Raw genomic sequence first — 16,391 nt, forward strand, 5'->3', positions numbered from 1 at the left:
TTCCATCCAAAAGCATTGTAATGATCATTTGAAAAAATGAAGTGCCCGAGGAATTCGCCCTTATCTACTCCGTGGCTGCCTCTAGGGAAGGTTTTAGCAAAATGGACCAAAGTTACCACCCCGCTTGTCAATAACTCAGGCCACTGGTAATGGCCGCAGTGTATTTCCTTAAAGATGAAAAGATAGGGGTTGGAAGGGAGATTCGCAGATGCGGGGCGCCCTAACGATGTATGCACTTCTTTTGTCGGCAGAACCCCCTGGCGCAGACCCCGATACGCGGCGGGCGGCAGCGCGCGGCTTCACAGGCTGCCTGTCTGCCGTGCGCTTTAGCCATGCAGCCCCGCTGAAGGCGGCGCTGCGCCTTGGCGGACCTGCCCGGGTCACTGTTCATGGTCAAGTGGCCGCTGGATCCCGCTGCGCGGTGGGCGCAGGGCCTGGCTCCAGAGCGCGGGAACTCGCTCCCCGGCTCTCAGGTGGTTCAGGTGGGTACCTCCTTGTGCTTGTTTTCTGTGTGTCACTACTGCTATATCGCAGTCCTGTTTGTTGATTCACCTACTTGGTATCTGGCCTTTCCCTCTCCTTTCATGTTCATTTCTCCCACTACAATTGTTTGTTGTTCCGGTGTTTGTGAATTACTCTCTTCTCTTCGCTCTGTCCTCCCTTTTTCTACTGTAGGCTATTCTGGACCAACTGATGAGGGAGAGCCTTTAATTAATGCAGACAGAAGTGACTCTGCGGTCATTGGAGGTAATGCGGCTGTTAGCATGAACCAGAAACCATCTATAGCAATCAGCTCAGACTGCTGGGGTCAATGGCAGGCCTTGTAAATTTTCCTGATATTTCATGTAACTTACTGAATTCAGTTCCTCAGTAAAAAGAACTGATGGTTCCACTGAAGCACACTTTCTGAAGAATAGCTAAAACATTATAGAATAGTGAGAAGTTTTTATTTGAAAATAACTATCACTGTTATTTGATACAGGAGATAATATATATTTTAAAAATAGTGGTTCTATGGCTCCTTGCAATTGCCACTGAGCCTTCAAATTGTTATATAACACCAAAGACAGGAATAATAAGTATAGTTTTATATTTTTATGTTTGAAAAATAACAATTTGTATTGTTTAGGTGCTTCAAGCAGTGTGATTTTTGCTTTTAATTTTATTTTTAAATGTTTTGGGGCTAATGGAATAAGAGTTCCAAGGTTATTTAGAATTGAAGAAGTGACAGTATAAACAACATAGTGACTAACACAGAATTTATTAAGTTCTAACTCAAAAAATGAATGTGCAATTCTCCCTTCTTACAGTTCAAAGAATTTTTTAATTCTTGTGTGTGTGTTGGAAGGGGAGTGTTGGGAATGGGCAGGTCTTGGCACATGGAAGGCAGGTACTATTCCACCGAGCTATCCCATTTTAATTGTTTGGATTCTATTGAAATGTGAGTCTATTGCACACTCTGCTTAGTGAGTAGGAAGTAAACTATAATCTATTCCTTTGCTTTGTCAAATAAGGTTCATAACTCAGAGAGCTGGGTGACACCACTTGGTCTCCATTGCTCATATGGGCTGCACATCAGCTTACATGGGGTCTGTGTAGTTTATCTGTATTCATCTAGATGTCAGAGAATTAGAAGAGTACTCAGACACTTTAAAAATCTCTGTAAAGATATTAACATTTCCATCCCTATCTCAACTATTTTTATTTTTGTAATGATTGAAGTATGAGGAACTTATTTAATATAACCTCCATTTTCAATTCCAAGAACAAAAAAAAAATCCCATAAATGTTTTTTATCATTTATATCTAAAAGAAATGCTTTATATTAGAATTTAAATACTACTCCCAAATCATTTCTAATTTATTTTAATGAAAAGTATCCATTCTAATGCAAACTAGTTTAAAATAAATGTGTTCTATATTTTCAAAGTAGGAATCCAAGTCAAAATACTTGCAAACTTGGTGCCTTTTATTTAAAAGAGCAAAGTGAATTTTCATTCTGATGATAGCACAAAATACCAGGCCTTTGGATCTTTAGAGCTTTTGCCTAAATATCATTGGCAAAATTTCAAAGTAAATAAGCTATACCAGTGTGCTTCCCTTGAGCAATCCTACTTGGCTCCTCATAGATGGGTGGAGAAGGAGAAAACACAGGTTTCAGGGACCTGACAAGGTGAGTGTATCAGGCTTTGTGATTCACTTGTACTTGTACTGCCTTTTGTTTGGGCAGTAGCTGATGGCTGGATGGTTAGAAGACCACTGGGTGCATTGACCACCAGTGAACTAACCTGAACACACAGACTAGACTTATATGAAACATACCTAATCCATATAAAGGATTATTGACATGGATAGATTTCTCTATGTTCTGCATTTTGAATTATCTTTTCCTCCTCTTGCAAACAAAAGGAACAGTATAGGAAAGAATGAACCAAAAAAAGTATTTGTACCTGGTAAACCAGAGATCACAGAGGGCTTCTTACCAAGGGACATTTACTGTAGATAGACAGTTAAATCGATAAAGAGACAGATGTATAGATAGAGAGGCAGGCAGAGAGAAGCTCATATAAAAAATACACTAACAAGCCAGGCGCAGTGGTGCATACCTGTAATCCCAGTGGCTCTGGAGGTTTAGGCAGTTCAAAGCCACCTCTGTAACAGTGAAGGCTAAGCAACTCAGTTGAAACCTTGTCTCTAAATAAAATACAAAATAGGACTGGGGATATGTGGCTCAGTGCTTGAGTACCCCTGAGTTCAATCCCTTGTGCCAAAAAGAAAAAAAAAAAAAAAAACACTATCAGCAATACACAGTTTATGAAATGCATTGAGTGATTATTCAAATAATTTTAATCTTTGGGTGTAGACAAGTTATTTTAGGATCCCATTAAATGTAATAAACCAAGCCATAGTTAAAGAGTTAGCACATATAAAAAGGCCAAGGTATACTGAGGAGTTCCTGTAATGTCATGGAATTATAATCAAGTAGCCCCATCATTGTTCTGAGATTTACCAGTCTTTAACATTGCAATTGTATATGATATTTCTCCTTAAAACAAAGTCCTATAACTAAGCAAAAAAAAAAAAAAAAAAAAAAAGAACCTAAAGCAATGTGATTGTTTGTTTCCTAAAGGGATGCAAAGTATATTGAACAAAATGTTGTTATGAATATTTATGAATATAAACCAAATAATGAGCACACTACTTCCTCTAAGACTTGTGCTTAGGAATCCCTTTGACTAGTTATACCTAATTAAGCTTTGAGTTGTTGGGCTTCATTTTAGTTGCTGATGTCTATCCCAGAGTATGAAAAAGAACCCTCATTTTATAGTACAAATATTTTTGTATAACTAGGCAGGCACTTACATAGCACTTGTTATATAACACTTGCTTATTGACTGTATTAATTAATACCTGTGCCAATCATCTTTAAAACTGACCTTTTACATATTTATTTCAGTATAGACTTGATATTCATTCTTTACTAATAGGATAGCTTGAGTAAACATTCCTATGGTATAACTTTATGGTTCTTGATCCTTTCAGCACATTAAAATCATCTGACAAGCTTTTTGTAAAAATCTGAATATCCATAGATCTTATTTGTTCTATGTTGTCTAAACAGACTTGAGGACGACTGGCATAACTGATGTCAGGAGCTAAGAGCCTCACAGAGATGAATGACATGCTTATTATATAACTAATTCAACAGCATATCAGTATCAAAGTAAATTTTTATTAAAATATTTGTACAAAAACAATTACTCTGTGATGATGAGGCTATGAACTCTATTTTAAAATAATTAAAATTTCCTGGCGTATTAATGTGAAGTGGGACATGGCCTAAGAGGTCCTGTTGTATTTCTGCACTTATTATGTGAAGTCATTAACTGAAATCCAATCGTGATCTGCATGTTAAGATCTGCCATGTAAACTTAATGTCATCATACCATTTGTCCTCAAAATTTATTATGTGTGTGTATATACACATATACATACATGCATATGTAGATTATATATTATAGGTACTAATATATATGATATTACATATGATTTAAACCATCTAGTAGAGATTCTGGCGAGGTTGAAATTTATAGTTTGTCTTCTAACTTTGTATGTTCTCTTTCTTTTTTCTCACCAGGTGTGGTAGCAGTGGTGATATTTATCTTGCTCTGCGTCACTGCCATAGCTATACGCATTTATCAACAGAGATGGTTATATCAAAAGAATGAGTCAGATGTCTCAAAAGCTGGAGACAATGCTGAGATTGCTCTGAAAAGTGAACTCAACATGCAAAATACTGTCAGTGAAAGTCAGAAGGAGTACTTCTTCTGATCAGTAGCTGTGGTTTACTTATACTGTAACAATATGACTTACTTTCTAAGCCTAAAGCTCTCATAGGTGAAAACCCAGCCCTGGCCCTCAAGGTCTGGGCAGTGGGCATGCACCACTACCAACTCGCCCACCCCAGCTTCAGCCAAGGTGCCAGGAATCTCTGCTCAGGGCCCCTCCGTGATCTGTTTGTGTAGCAGTGACTTAAGTGCAGTCATTAATCACTGTGTGGCCCTTTCTGACTGTTCTGACCTGTTCTTCTAAAACTAAAATGTTATTTGCCTAATGATTTTAGGTTTTAAATGCAAACAACAATTTGAACTATAGTCCTACTCTCTTAAAAATGTGACATGGAAATTTATAAAAGTCAAAGTTGGACTCTGGTGTTTGTGTTATGCAGAAATCTGTCCTGTCCTTTTATTGATCACCAGCTGACATTTGTAAAAAAGGAAATGCTTCTCAGATGGTCTGAGCAGGGTTTCCATCTTCCTGTGAATGAGAGCTAAGTAGCTAAAAATGCATTAGATACCTAGAGGAAAAAAAGAAAAACAAATAACCTTTTTGGTCTAATGATTTTTACATTTTAATGATAAAATAATGTTTGGTGTCAGTTCTGAAATTTTATTATTGAATTCAGTTATGGGAAAGAAAACTAATAGGTAGCAAAATATGTAGAGGATTTTGATATACAATAATTTGTTTCTTTGCAATTTGTAATTATAGTCTTTGTAGAATGAAATGATTACCTGATGATCTCACAAAAATGTGTATTTTCTAACTAAACTTAGCTGAGATATAGACACTATATTAACACTACAAGTGAATCTGACCAAAACATAATCCTAAATTTGATTCCCTCAAGTATGGGGTGATCAGGTCAATTTTTCTTGACAGTCCTGTGATCCTCTTTTCCTGAAAGTTATCACAATTCTTTGGTACCATCCAACATTCTTTTTGTTCATTAAGGCAAAAGTCATATTTCGAACTGAAGCTCTACAGCCCCCTTTCTAGATTTTGAACTGATTTAGGCAAAACTCTCCCTTCCTCGAGTTACTTGTCTCATCTTGTTACTGTTTGAAATATCCTCAGAATGATGCTTATTTATGTTAACGGAAGATTTTCTGAACTATATCTGTCATTCTAGTCAAGATTCTAGTTTCCGTTAGAGCACCCAAAATTAAAGTTTATTTTATATTAGGATACATTTGCATACTAGAAAAGCAAGACATTCACATGTCTATGAAAATTGTTCTAGTCAATACTTTTGTCATTAATAACCACCTGGAGAACCACCATGTGTGTTCAATAGCCATTTATAATAAGAAGGTGCTACATTCTCCATTTATCAACTGCCATGTGCCTGACAGGTGTTAATAAGATGGCTTATCCAAAACAGGACAATTGGCTATATAAATTTAGCCATGGTACTACTAATTTACTGTGTTCTTTTTTTAAAATGGAAAAGATGCCCTGTATATTATCTTTTTTGCAAAAACCTGTCTTTTCTTATGGCTTCATATTAGTTTTATTTGAGTTGTAAACAATTTAGTACAACATGTGTTCACTGGCTCAGTTTCTATGTGTCAGGGGCAAGGCATGAGTTCACTGGGTCTTCTATAAAGCTGCAGTCAAGCATCAGCCAGGGCTGCATTCTCATATGGAGACTCAGCTAGGGAAGGATCTGCCCCTCTGCTGTCATGATTGGAAGCATCCAGTTCTTTATTGTTGTAAAATTCATGTTTTCTTGCTTCTTCAAAGTGGTATAGGAGACATACTCTAGAGCAGTCCTGCTAGTGAAAGGGAGACTTATGTAATGCACCATAACCAAGAGCATGACATCCTGTACCTGTGCCATAACTTCTTCCTTAGAAGCAAGTCAAAGATCCTGCTCAACTCAAGGTGAAAAGGATATATAAGGCTCATGAACCAGGGGATTAGGAGGCACCTTAAAAGTCTGCCCACCACAGAACTATATCCATATTGATGTTCCCTAAAATACTGATGAGAATTTTAAGGTACAGATGGTCTCTGACTTACTATCGTTCAACCAAGGATTTTTTGAACTTCATGATGGTATGAAAACAATACACATTCAATAGAAACTATTCTTTAAATTTTTAATTTTGATCTTTTCCTGGCCTATCAATATGCAGTATGATACTTTCTTGAAATGCTAAATAGCAGCCATCACCCACAACTCACAATCAACCACACGATCATAATAGGAAACAACTGGTAATCTATACTGTGTTACTAAGCTAGGATGTTGGGTAGATTTGGTGTAGTGAGTGCATTTTCAACTTGTGGTATTTTTAACTTGCAGTGAGTTTATTGGGGCATAACCTCATCCTAAGTCAAGGAGTATCTGTATAATAATATATGAAGATCCACCTTTGAAAATGATGTACATACTTTTGTCCCCAAAGGCCCATGAATGTTGGGGAAGAATTCAACACAGAAATGATGGGCTTTATTTAATGCACAGGCGAGTATAGGCATCAAGGAATCACTGTAGCTTCAATAAGTGATCATCTTATATGCTAAAAGAATTCATCACTTTGGTAGTTGGAATTTTACAGGTTTATTAAGAATGAACTACATATACTGCACACTGCTCTCTGTTCTGAAGAGAAACAAAATTGTTGCACCTAATTATAGTAATGCATATCTACTTTCTCTTACTGATTTTTAAATTTTACCTGATTATTTGTTAACGAAATTAAATGTTTGAATTAAACTAAGAAAATATTTTTAAAAGAAGTTGAATGAAATTTGAATTATGAAATTATATTATTTTCCCCTTAAATATTAAAAATGTGCAGATGTATACATTCTGTAGTGGTATGTTTATTACTTTATCCCTGCTGCATATATAAGTAATATTAGGGCCTGATTAATGTTATTATGATGGTCTCAAACAAAAAGTGAACGTAAAAAAATAGGCAAATATTTACCAATTTTTTTTATTATTTTTTTATATTTTTATTTTTTTTAGTTTTCAATGGACACAACATCTTTGTTTGTATGTGGTGCTGAGGATCGAACCCGGGCCACATGCATGCCAGGCGAGCACGCTACCGCTTGAGCCACATCCCCAGCCCCTACCAATTATGTTTTTTAAATATTTATTTTTTAGTTGTAGTTGGATACAATATCTTTAATTAATTTATTTATTTTTGTATAGTTCTGAGGATCAAGGATCAAGGTGAGCACTCTACAGCTGAGCTATAACCTCATCCCCACCCATTACATTTTAATTACATTAAAATGTCTATGAGAATAGAGATTTAAACCTTTGCACTTTTGCTAAAGGATAATAATTTGACTATATACTTAAAATAACATTCCCAGTTTAAGGCTAATTATGTTAAAATATTTATATAATTTTCTCATAAAAATTTAACCAGCCCAAGTGAATGGCTTATCACAAACCCTGGCCCACAGCAAATGCCATTATTTCACTTCTTTGGTTGTATTAGTCCACAATTGACACTCTGGAAATCTAAAATATATAAAAACAACTGAAATGGAAATCAGAATGATTATTTGTTTTCAACATGCCCAGTTAATCCAAAGAATTTAGGAGCTCTGGGAAAACAAGCATTGGTTGGAATGAATTTGGGACACTGTTTTCATGCCATTTGACCATTTGAGCCCCTCTATCGATGGGTATGAGGAAGTAATGGAAGTAACTGGTATGGTCCTCCACTTCAGGAGGAGCTCACAGATATCCCAGACCCCAACTGCCAGTTACATTTTGAGGCTGTCCAGACTGGGAGAGGAAGTGAAAGGGAACACTGCAGTTCTGCCTAAAACTGAGCTGGAGTTGAGGAAATTCCGGTTGGGACTGTGGTAACAAGTGCAAAAGAAAAGAGGTTTAGATGGTGACAGTCCAAGACAATGTTATCAAGAAAGTGATGGCCTCTGAGCTAAGACCCAGGTCTGCCTCATTACAAACCTACAAATGGGTTTGCAAAAATTTAAGCAATGGCTTTTTAATTTGCAAACTTTTTATTCTTTGAACATTTATGTTCTTTTGAATTTCTTTAATAATGAATACAAACATTGAGTTTTCATTTTTTTGGCATAGTTAATTCTCCATTTGGAGGCTTGTCTGATCTGGCATTCTTTCCACAATTCTGCTCTGGCTTTGTGTTAACACTTTACTCAGGGTCTCCAGCCCCTGCATTGCCTGCATTGCTTTTGCTCCTTCACTACACTCCCTTCTTGCCCCACAATAAAAGTTACCATGGAGTTATTTATATACCACATTTATTTTGAAGCACTCGGTTCTCGAGATTTATTTTAGAAATTCTGCTATTGCAAAAATTCATCTGTGAAGTGAAAACATTTAAAATTCAATAGATTTTTCTTTTGTGTGTGTGGGTGTGTGTGTGTGTAGACAGTCATGAATTACATTGTAACATTATAGTCAGTGAAGGGACCACATGGTTCCTTAAGGTTATATAAACTAGTGACATCATAGCCATCTAAAGCATACAATATTTTTCATTTTTTGTTATGATAATAAGATTCCTGAGGCAGGCTACTTTATAAAAGAAAGTGGTTTGTTTTGGTTCATGGTTCTGGAGGTTCAAATTCAAGGTGCCTTATTTGGTGCTGGTTTGCTGGGAAAAATACAGGATATCACATGGCAACACAAGGTGTACAGGTCCATGTGTGTCTATGTCCTGTGGTATCTCTCTCTTCTTTTAAAGCCACCAAAATTTAATCAGTGGGGGCTATACCCTAATGATGTTATCTAATCCTAATCCCCTTCCAAAGGTCCTTCCCTCTTCATACCTCACAGTAGGATTAAATTTCAGCATGAATTTAAGGGGACAAATTATAACATTTGCTCTATAATGTTCACATAAAGATTAAATGCTTAACAACACTTTTCTCAAAATATATTCCATTGTTAACTGTGAGAGAATGAAATATGCTTTGAAAAATAAGGAGACACCTACTACAACCGCATCAAGTTGGTTTGTTTTCTTCAGGCTTTTAGATTTTGCAATATATACATTGTTTTCTGAAGCATTTTATAAAAAGAAAAATAGTGCAAGAAAAGAATTTTTGTTTTAATATGAAAATATTAAGTGAAAATACAAGTGTTATATTGAAAATTGAACACTGATTACTTAATCTTACTGTGAGTAAAAATAGCTGGTTTCATTCAATAAAGCAAGTCAACCAACTCTAGGAAATTTTGTTTGTTTCTCTTGAAATTTCCAGATGGTTTCTGAGTGAGATGAAATTACACTTTACAACAATAATTAATTTATTCCTAGAATATATTTTGAATAGGAAATGACGTGTATTTACAAAGAAAATTGTTTTTTTTTTCCTTGTGCAATTTAGAAAGACAGGTTACAGTGCCCATTCAACATACCACCTGCCACAGAAAGTAGATTCCTTCTTTGATACCTTGTGCTACTGTGATGTCAGCATTTTCAATTTAAAACAGAATTTTTATTAACTTGGGTCTGAAAAAGATTTTATTTGGTCTAGTCTTCTATTCTGCTGGTGTTTATTGGGAGAGTATAAAACAGACCAATTTTTAATTGGGGTTCCAAGTAACCACTATTGTGTCTTAAGGATTTATATTTGTGTCTTAAGGATTGTTATTTTTAATACTGTTTACAGATGACATTCTAATAACTGAAACTATGTGAAAGTGGAATGGCAGATAACAGAAGTCTCTGTATAATTTCTTGCCTGAATTATACAAAATTGTACTTAAAAAAAAAGTAGAGTGAATTTGGTTTCTATAAAAGAAGAATGAGCTTAACCTTAGAGAGTAAGGCTACTAAAGCATATGTACTTGCTGTCTTTGGATTCAGGGGATATGTTCTCTAATGAGAAGCCTGTGAGTTTTCCGTTGAAGAGTTAGGGTCATATAGACTACTACCTGGGAAACTTCGGGCAAATCTACCTCCTTCAGCCTCCCCTGACAATAAAGACTCTCCCCCATGGGACCTTTGCAAGACCTGTTCATACAGTATTTACATAGTGTCTGACATGGCTAAAGCATATGTACCACTTAAAATACACAAGAACACAGCTTATTGGAACCTTGACCCTGAAAAATACCATGTCATCTTAATATACTTTGAATGTGTCTGTGAAGTTTTAGACATGGGTCTTTTTCTTTAATATATTTTTTAGTTGTTGATAAACCTTTATTTTATTTAATTATATGCTGTGCTGAGAATCAAATCCAGTGCCTCACTCATGCCAGGCAAATGTGCTACCACTAAGCCACAGCCATAGCACTGGACATAGGTCTTTAATGCTCTAAATTTGTGTGGTCCCATACAGAAAGTAGATTACCCATTCTTCCTAGAAAAATGCTATGGGCAATTATGAAAAAAATGATGAAATACAGGGTGATGTCAGAAATATATGATACCTGGCATGATTTTTTTCCCATTAGTTCAGTGATAACAACTGGGAAAGGACACTAACCAAAAATGTTTTTAATTTCTGGACTTAATTTTGATGCAGATGGAGTGGTGGGCAATTGAGTAATGAAATAAAGACTGAAGTGTACATGCTTTATACCTCTACCAGATTTAAGCACACCTGTGCATGACTAATAACCCAGAAAAGAAAAAGGTTAGAAAATGATCATCCTGGTTTTTCTGTTTTATTTCAATGAAATGTAGAAATGAGACTTGTAAAAAGATGCAGTAGATATATGTTTCCATATTCTTCCCACTAAGCAAAACTAAAAAATTATAGATATTTTATATTAAAAAAAGGAGATGGTAACTTTGAAAGCTAGAGAGGAGAATGCAGTCCTATACCCTCAGGACCTAAGGAATGACATGATGTTGTATTAATTGGTTTTTTGTTTTACCTAATTTATGCTACATTTGTAATTGAATAACCAGAAAGAAATCTGGAAATTTTGATAGGTTTGGATTTGTTAAACACTCTATGGGAGTGATATCAGCAACGTAACAGACTAGAAATCTTCAGACCCTGCTTACTCACAGAGACACTGCATTAACAGTGATATATGGACCAGCATACCTTTGTAAGAACTCTGGACACTAAAAACTACAGCAGTCTTACCCATGTAAATGCCAAAAAGGATTCCAGTGAAAGGAAATTTTCTGTGACCACCCATGCCTCACTCCCTATAATGTGCAATCAGAAGGAACAGCCCCTCATAAAGAAGCTCCTCCTCTGGGTTGGAAACAAAATAATAGATCATCTGTCCAACATTCTTGCATGTCGAGAGGGAATGGTTTCAGTTTTGTCTGACTTGGAGGACTGGTGGCATAATTTAGAAGCCACTAGAAACAGGCAAGCATAAAGTGTTTTAGAACTGAAGTTCCATAGGCAGTCACTGGGGGAAACAGAAAATTTGGAGAAGATCCTAAAAACTCTAGCTAGGCTGATTGCTGAAAGTTTTACTACACATGAAGTGAAAATGTGTTTTGGGGAGAGGAGGTTAATTTTAAATACCCAAATCTCAGTATAAGTTTATAAGACCCACAAAGAAACAGAGAAGGAAGCATGGTCCAATCAAAGGACAGTATTAAACTTTAGAAAATGACCCTAAAGATGGGCATATCCAAGATTATCTACCAAAGAACTCAAAATAACTGTCATAAAGATATTCAAAGAAAAAAAAGAGAAGGAAAACCATGCAGTAACATAATAAGACTATCAACAAAGAGAAACAAATAGAAATTATGGAGCTGAAAAATAAAATATCAGAACTGAAAAATTCACTAGACTTGATTCAATAGCAGATTCTGATCACATAGAAGAATCAGGAGACTTGAAGACATCAAGTGAGAGCAGGAAAAAAATAAGAAAAGGGAAGAGAACTTGAGGGACTAAAGGGATATTACAAAGTAAACCAATATATGCAATTGGGAATTCTGAAGAAGACATAGAAAAAGGTTCAAAAAGCATATTTGAAGAAATTATGGCTAGAAATATCCTATATCTAAGAAGAGAAATAGACATACAAATTCAAAAAGTTTAAAGAATTCCAAAAAAGATAAACACACTGGGACACATTATAATCAATGTGTACAAAGTTTGAAACTCAATCTTGAAGGCAGCAAAGTATCTCATGCATACAAGAGACTATGATATTATTGATGGATTTCTGAAACCAGAAGGAATGGGATAACATACTCAAAGTTCTGAAAGTAAAAAATCAATCAAAAATTCTATATCTAGAAAGGCTATCATTCAACAACAAAGGAAGAATTAAGGGTTTTACAGATAAATGAAAGTTGAGGGAGCTTATTATTGTTAAACTTGCTTTATAAGACATATTAAATTGAGTCCTTCAAGCTAAGATGAAAGAGTGATAGAGAATAAAACTCATAAGAAAAGATGAAGCCTTTAACTAAGTGTAAGTATGTGGATGAATATACTACCCTACATTATTTTAATGTTGTGCATAGAATATAAATGACCAAAATTAACAATATATAAATCCATGTCAATGGTTATATGATATATGAAGATGTAGTTTGTGGCATTGATAACAAAGTATATGATGGGAAGAGGCAAAAATAAATAGTTTTTGTAGACAATTGAAGCTGTAATTAGCTTAAAGTAGACAGTTACAACTATCAGGTGCTTTATGTAAGCCTCATGGTAATCAAAGAAAATATCAAAAGAAGTTATTCAAAAGAAAAAGAAATCAAAATAGCCATCTATGAGAAAGAGGCCTTCACCAGACACCAAGCCTGCCAGTGCCTTGATTTAGAATTTCTCCATCTCCAGAACTGTTAGGAAAAATTTAAAAATCTGTTGTTTATAAATTACCCAGTCTGAGGTATTTTGTTGTAACAACACAAATGGAGTTCTTCAATTAATGTTAATTTTCTTATGTGATATCCACATTAAGATTATACAGGAAATTATCCATATTGTCAATTATTTTAAATATGATAAATATGTAAATGTGGCAAAATGTTTTTTTAAAAGGATACATATCACTATCAAAAAACTTTTTTTTTAACTCACAATAGAACGCAATAGAAAAAGAGGAGCAAGAGGACAACAAAATAGAAACAACAAACATAATGGTAATAGTATGTTTTTATTTTTCAACAATTACTTTAAATGTAAATGGATTAAACTCTAGACATAGATTGAGTAACTGGATAGGTTTTTATAAAAAAAATATCTATGATAAACTGCCTACAAGTGACATAATCATATAAAAAGATGGAGAAAAATCACTTGACAAAATCCAAAATCTTTTTACAATAAAAACCCTCAAAAAATAGGAATAAAGGTAATTTCTGCATGTTGATAACTAATATCTACAAAAACCTGAAAGCTACCATTGTATTTACTGGTGAGAAATTAGATGCTGTGACACTAAAATCAGAAAGAAAGCAAGAATGTCTCCTCATCACTGCTTTTCAACATTATACTAGGAATTCAACTAATTTAACTAATAAAAAAAGATAAGAAAATGAAATAAAAGATATATTGATAATAGCTGCCATTCTGACTGGAGTGAGGTGTATCTTAGAGTAATCTTGATTTGCATTTCTCGGATTGCTAGAGATGATAAACATTTTTTCATATATTTGTTGATCGATTGTATATATTCTTCTGAGAAGTGTCTGTCCAGGTCCTTGGCCCATTTGTTGATTGGGTTATTTGTTTTTTCGGTGCTTAGCTTTTTGAGTTTTTTATGTACCCTAGAGATTAGTGCTCCAAGACAAAAAACAATAAGTATTGGTGAGGATATGGGGGATACATACATTACTGGTGAGACTGCAAATTGGTGCAGCTAATATGGAAAGCAGTATGGAGATTCTTTGGATATTTGGGAATGGAACCACCATTTGATCCAGTTATCCCTTTCCTCAGCCTATATCCAAAGGACTTAAAAACAGCATACTACAGGGACACAGCCACATCAATGTTTATAGCAGCACAATTCACAATAGTTAAATTGTGGAGCCAACCTAGATGCCCTTCAGTGGATGAATGGATTAAAAAATGTGGCATATATACACAATGGAATTTTACTCAACAATAAAAGAGAAGAAAATCATGGCATTTGCAGGTAAATGGATGGCATTGGAGAAGATAATGCTAAGTGAAGTTAGCCAATTCAAAAAAAAAAAAAAAATGCTGAATGTTTTCTCTGATATAAGGAGGCTGACTCATAATGGGGTAGGGAGGGGGGAACATGGGAGGAATAGATGAATTCTAGATAGGGAAGAGGGGAGGGAGGGAAAGGGAGGAGGCAGGGGATTACCAAGGATGGTGGAATGTGATGGACATGTATGAAGTACATATATGAAGACTTGAATTGGTGTCAACATACTTTATGTACAAACAGAGATATGAAAAAAATGTTGTATATATGTGTAATAAGAATTGTAATGCAAAAAAAAAAAAAAACCCACAGAGTACATGTATAAAGACATGAAAAAAAGATATGTTGTTTAGGAAGGGGAAAAGTGTAAGTGTATTTTTGCAGATGACATAATTTTCTATTTAGAAAATAGAAATAAGAATCAACAAAAACTACTGCAATTGATAAAGAATTATAGCCTGGTTGCAACATATAGGGTCAAGTCAGTCACTTCATTTAAGACAGGGTTAAAATATAAGTCATTTTTTTCTATATCAGCAACAAGTGAAACCTGGAATTTAAAACAATGCCATTTACATTAGCACTGTCTTTTGAGTATTAATCTAATAAGGTATGTATGAGAATTATATGAGGAGAACTACAAAACTCTAATGAAAGAAATCTAAGAAAATGAATAAATGGAGAAATATCCTATGTTCATGGATAAGAATACTCAATACTGACAAGATGTCAGTTCTTCTCAATTTGATCTACAGATTCAATGAAATCCAAATTAAAATCCCACAAGATTTTATTGTGGATATTGGAAAATGGATTCTAAAATCTGTATTGAGATGTGAAAAAAACTGGAACAATCCAAATGCCAAATGCAGAATGTTGGAGGAATGCCACAACCTGACTTTAAGACTTACTATGAAGCCAGAGTAACAAAAATAATGTTGTATTGTTGAAAGAATACACAAAGAGACTAATGGAACAGAATAGAGAGGGTAGAAATAGATACACATAAATATAGGCAACTGCTATTTTATTAAAAAAAAAAAAAAAACAAGGCCAGATATCATAGAAAGCAGTTTCTTTTCTTTTCTTCAGTACTTAGAAATGAACCCAGGGGCACTCTACCACTGAGATATAGCCCAGCCCTTTTGATATTTAATTTTGAGACAGGGTCTCATTAAGTTGCCCAGGCTGGCATTAAACTTGCAATTCTCTTGTCTCAGTCTCCTGAGTCACTAGGATTAAAGACATGCACCACCAAGCCTAGCCAGAAAAGATGGTTTCTTGATAAAAATGATTTAACTGGAATAACTGAAATTCATGTGCAAAAAAAAAAAAAAAAGTATAGAAACAGAATTTATATCCTTCACAAAATTTATCTCTAAATTGATCAAAGCCCTAAATGTAAATTGCAAAATTATAAAACACACACAAGATGATAAGGGAGAAAAATCTAGATTTCATTGGGTTTGGTGATGACTTTTTAAATACAATACCAAAGGAATGATACATTTTAAAAATTTGATAACATGGTCTTTATTAAAATTATTTTTTTAATCCTGAAAAAGACAATAATAAAAGAATTAAAAGACAAGGATAAAAAGATTCATGATAAAGAACCCTTAAGACCCAACAATAAGAAAAACAATAACTCCAATTTAATAAAATTGGTCAAATACCATAACAGATACTTCACTGGGAAAAAAAATATAGATGTCAAATGATCATGAAAAGATGCCCAACATCATATGTCATTAGTAAACTGCAAATTAAAGCAAGTAAACACACACACACACACACACACACACACACACACACACCTTTTAAAATAGGCAAAATCCAGAATACTTGACATCCCAAGATGCTGATGAGGATGTACAGCAACAGAGATTCTCTTCCATTGCTAGATGAAATGCAGCCATTTTGGAAGACAATGTCACAGTTTCTTTCTTTCTTTCTTTCT

The 16,391-nt window shown here is 34.7% G+C and overlaps 1 protein-coding gene across 1 annotated transcript in view; it reads left to right on the forward strand.

Moving 5' to 3' along the window:
- LOC117794582 (contactin-associated protein-like 3) overlaps positions 1–5,998 on the forward strand; it is a 202,694-nt gene extending 196,696 nt beyond the window's left edge. The window contains exons 22-24 of the mRNA XM_071602719.1: positions 252–482; positions 676–747; positions 4,139–5,998. Coding sequence (XP_071458820.1) covers positions 252–482; positions 676–747; positions 4,139–4,332 — 497 coding nt within the window. The 3' untranslated portion in view covers positions 4,333–5,998. The remainder of the gene's footprint in view (positions 1–251; positions 483–675; positions 748–4,138) is intronic.
- Positions 5,999–16,391: the final 10,393 nt, after the last annotated feature.

The sequence above is a fragment of the Marmota flaviventris genome, chromosome 16, assembly GCF_047511675.1.
Source record: "Marmota flaviventris isolate mMarFla1 chromosome 16, mMarFla1.hap1, whole genome shotgun sequence".
NCBI classification, from domain to species: domain Eukaryota; kingdom Metazoa; phylum Chordata; class Mammalia; order Rodentia; family Sciuridae; genus Marmota; species Marmota flaviventris.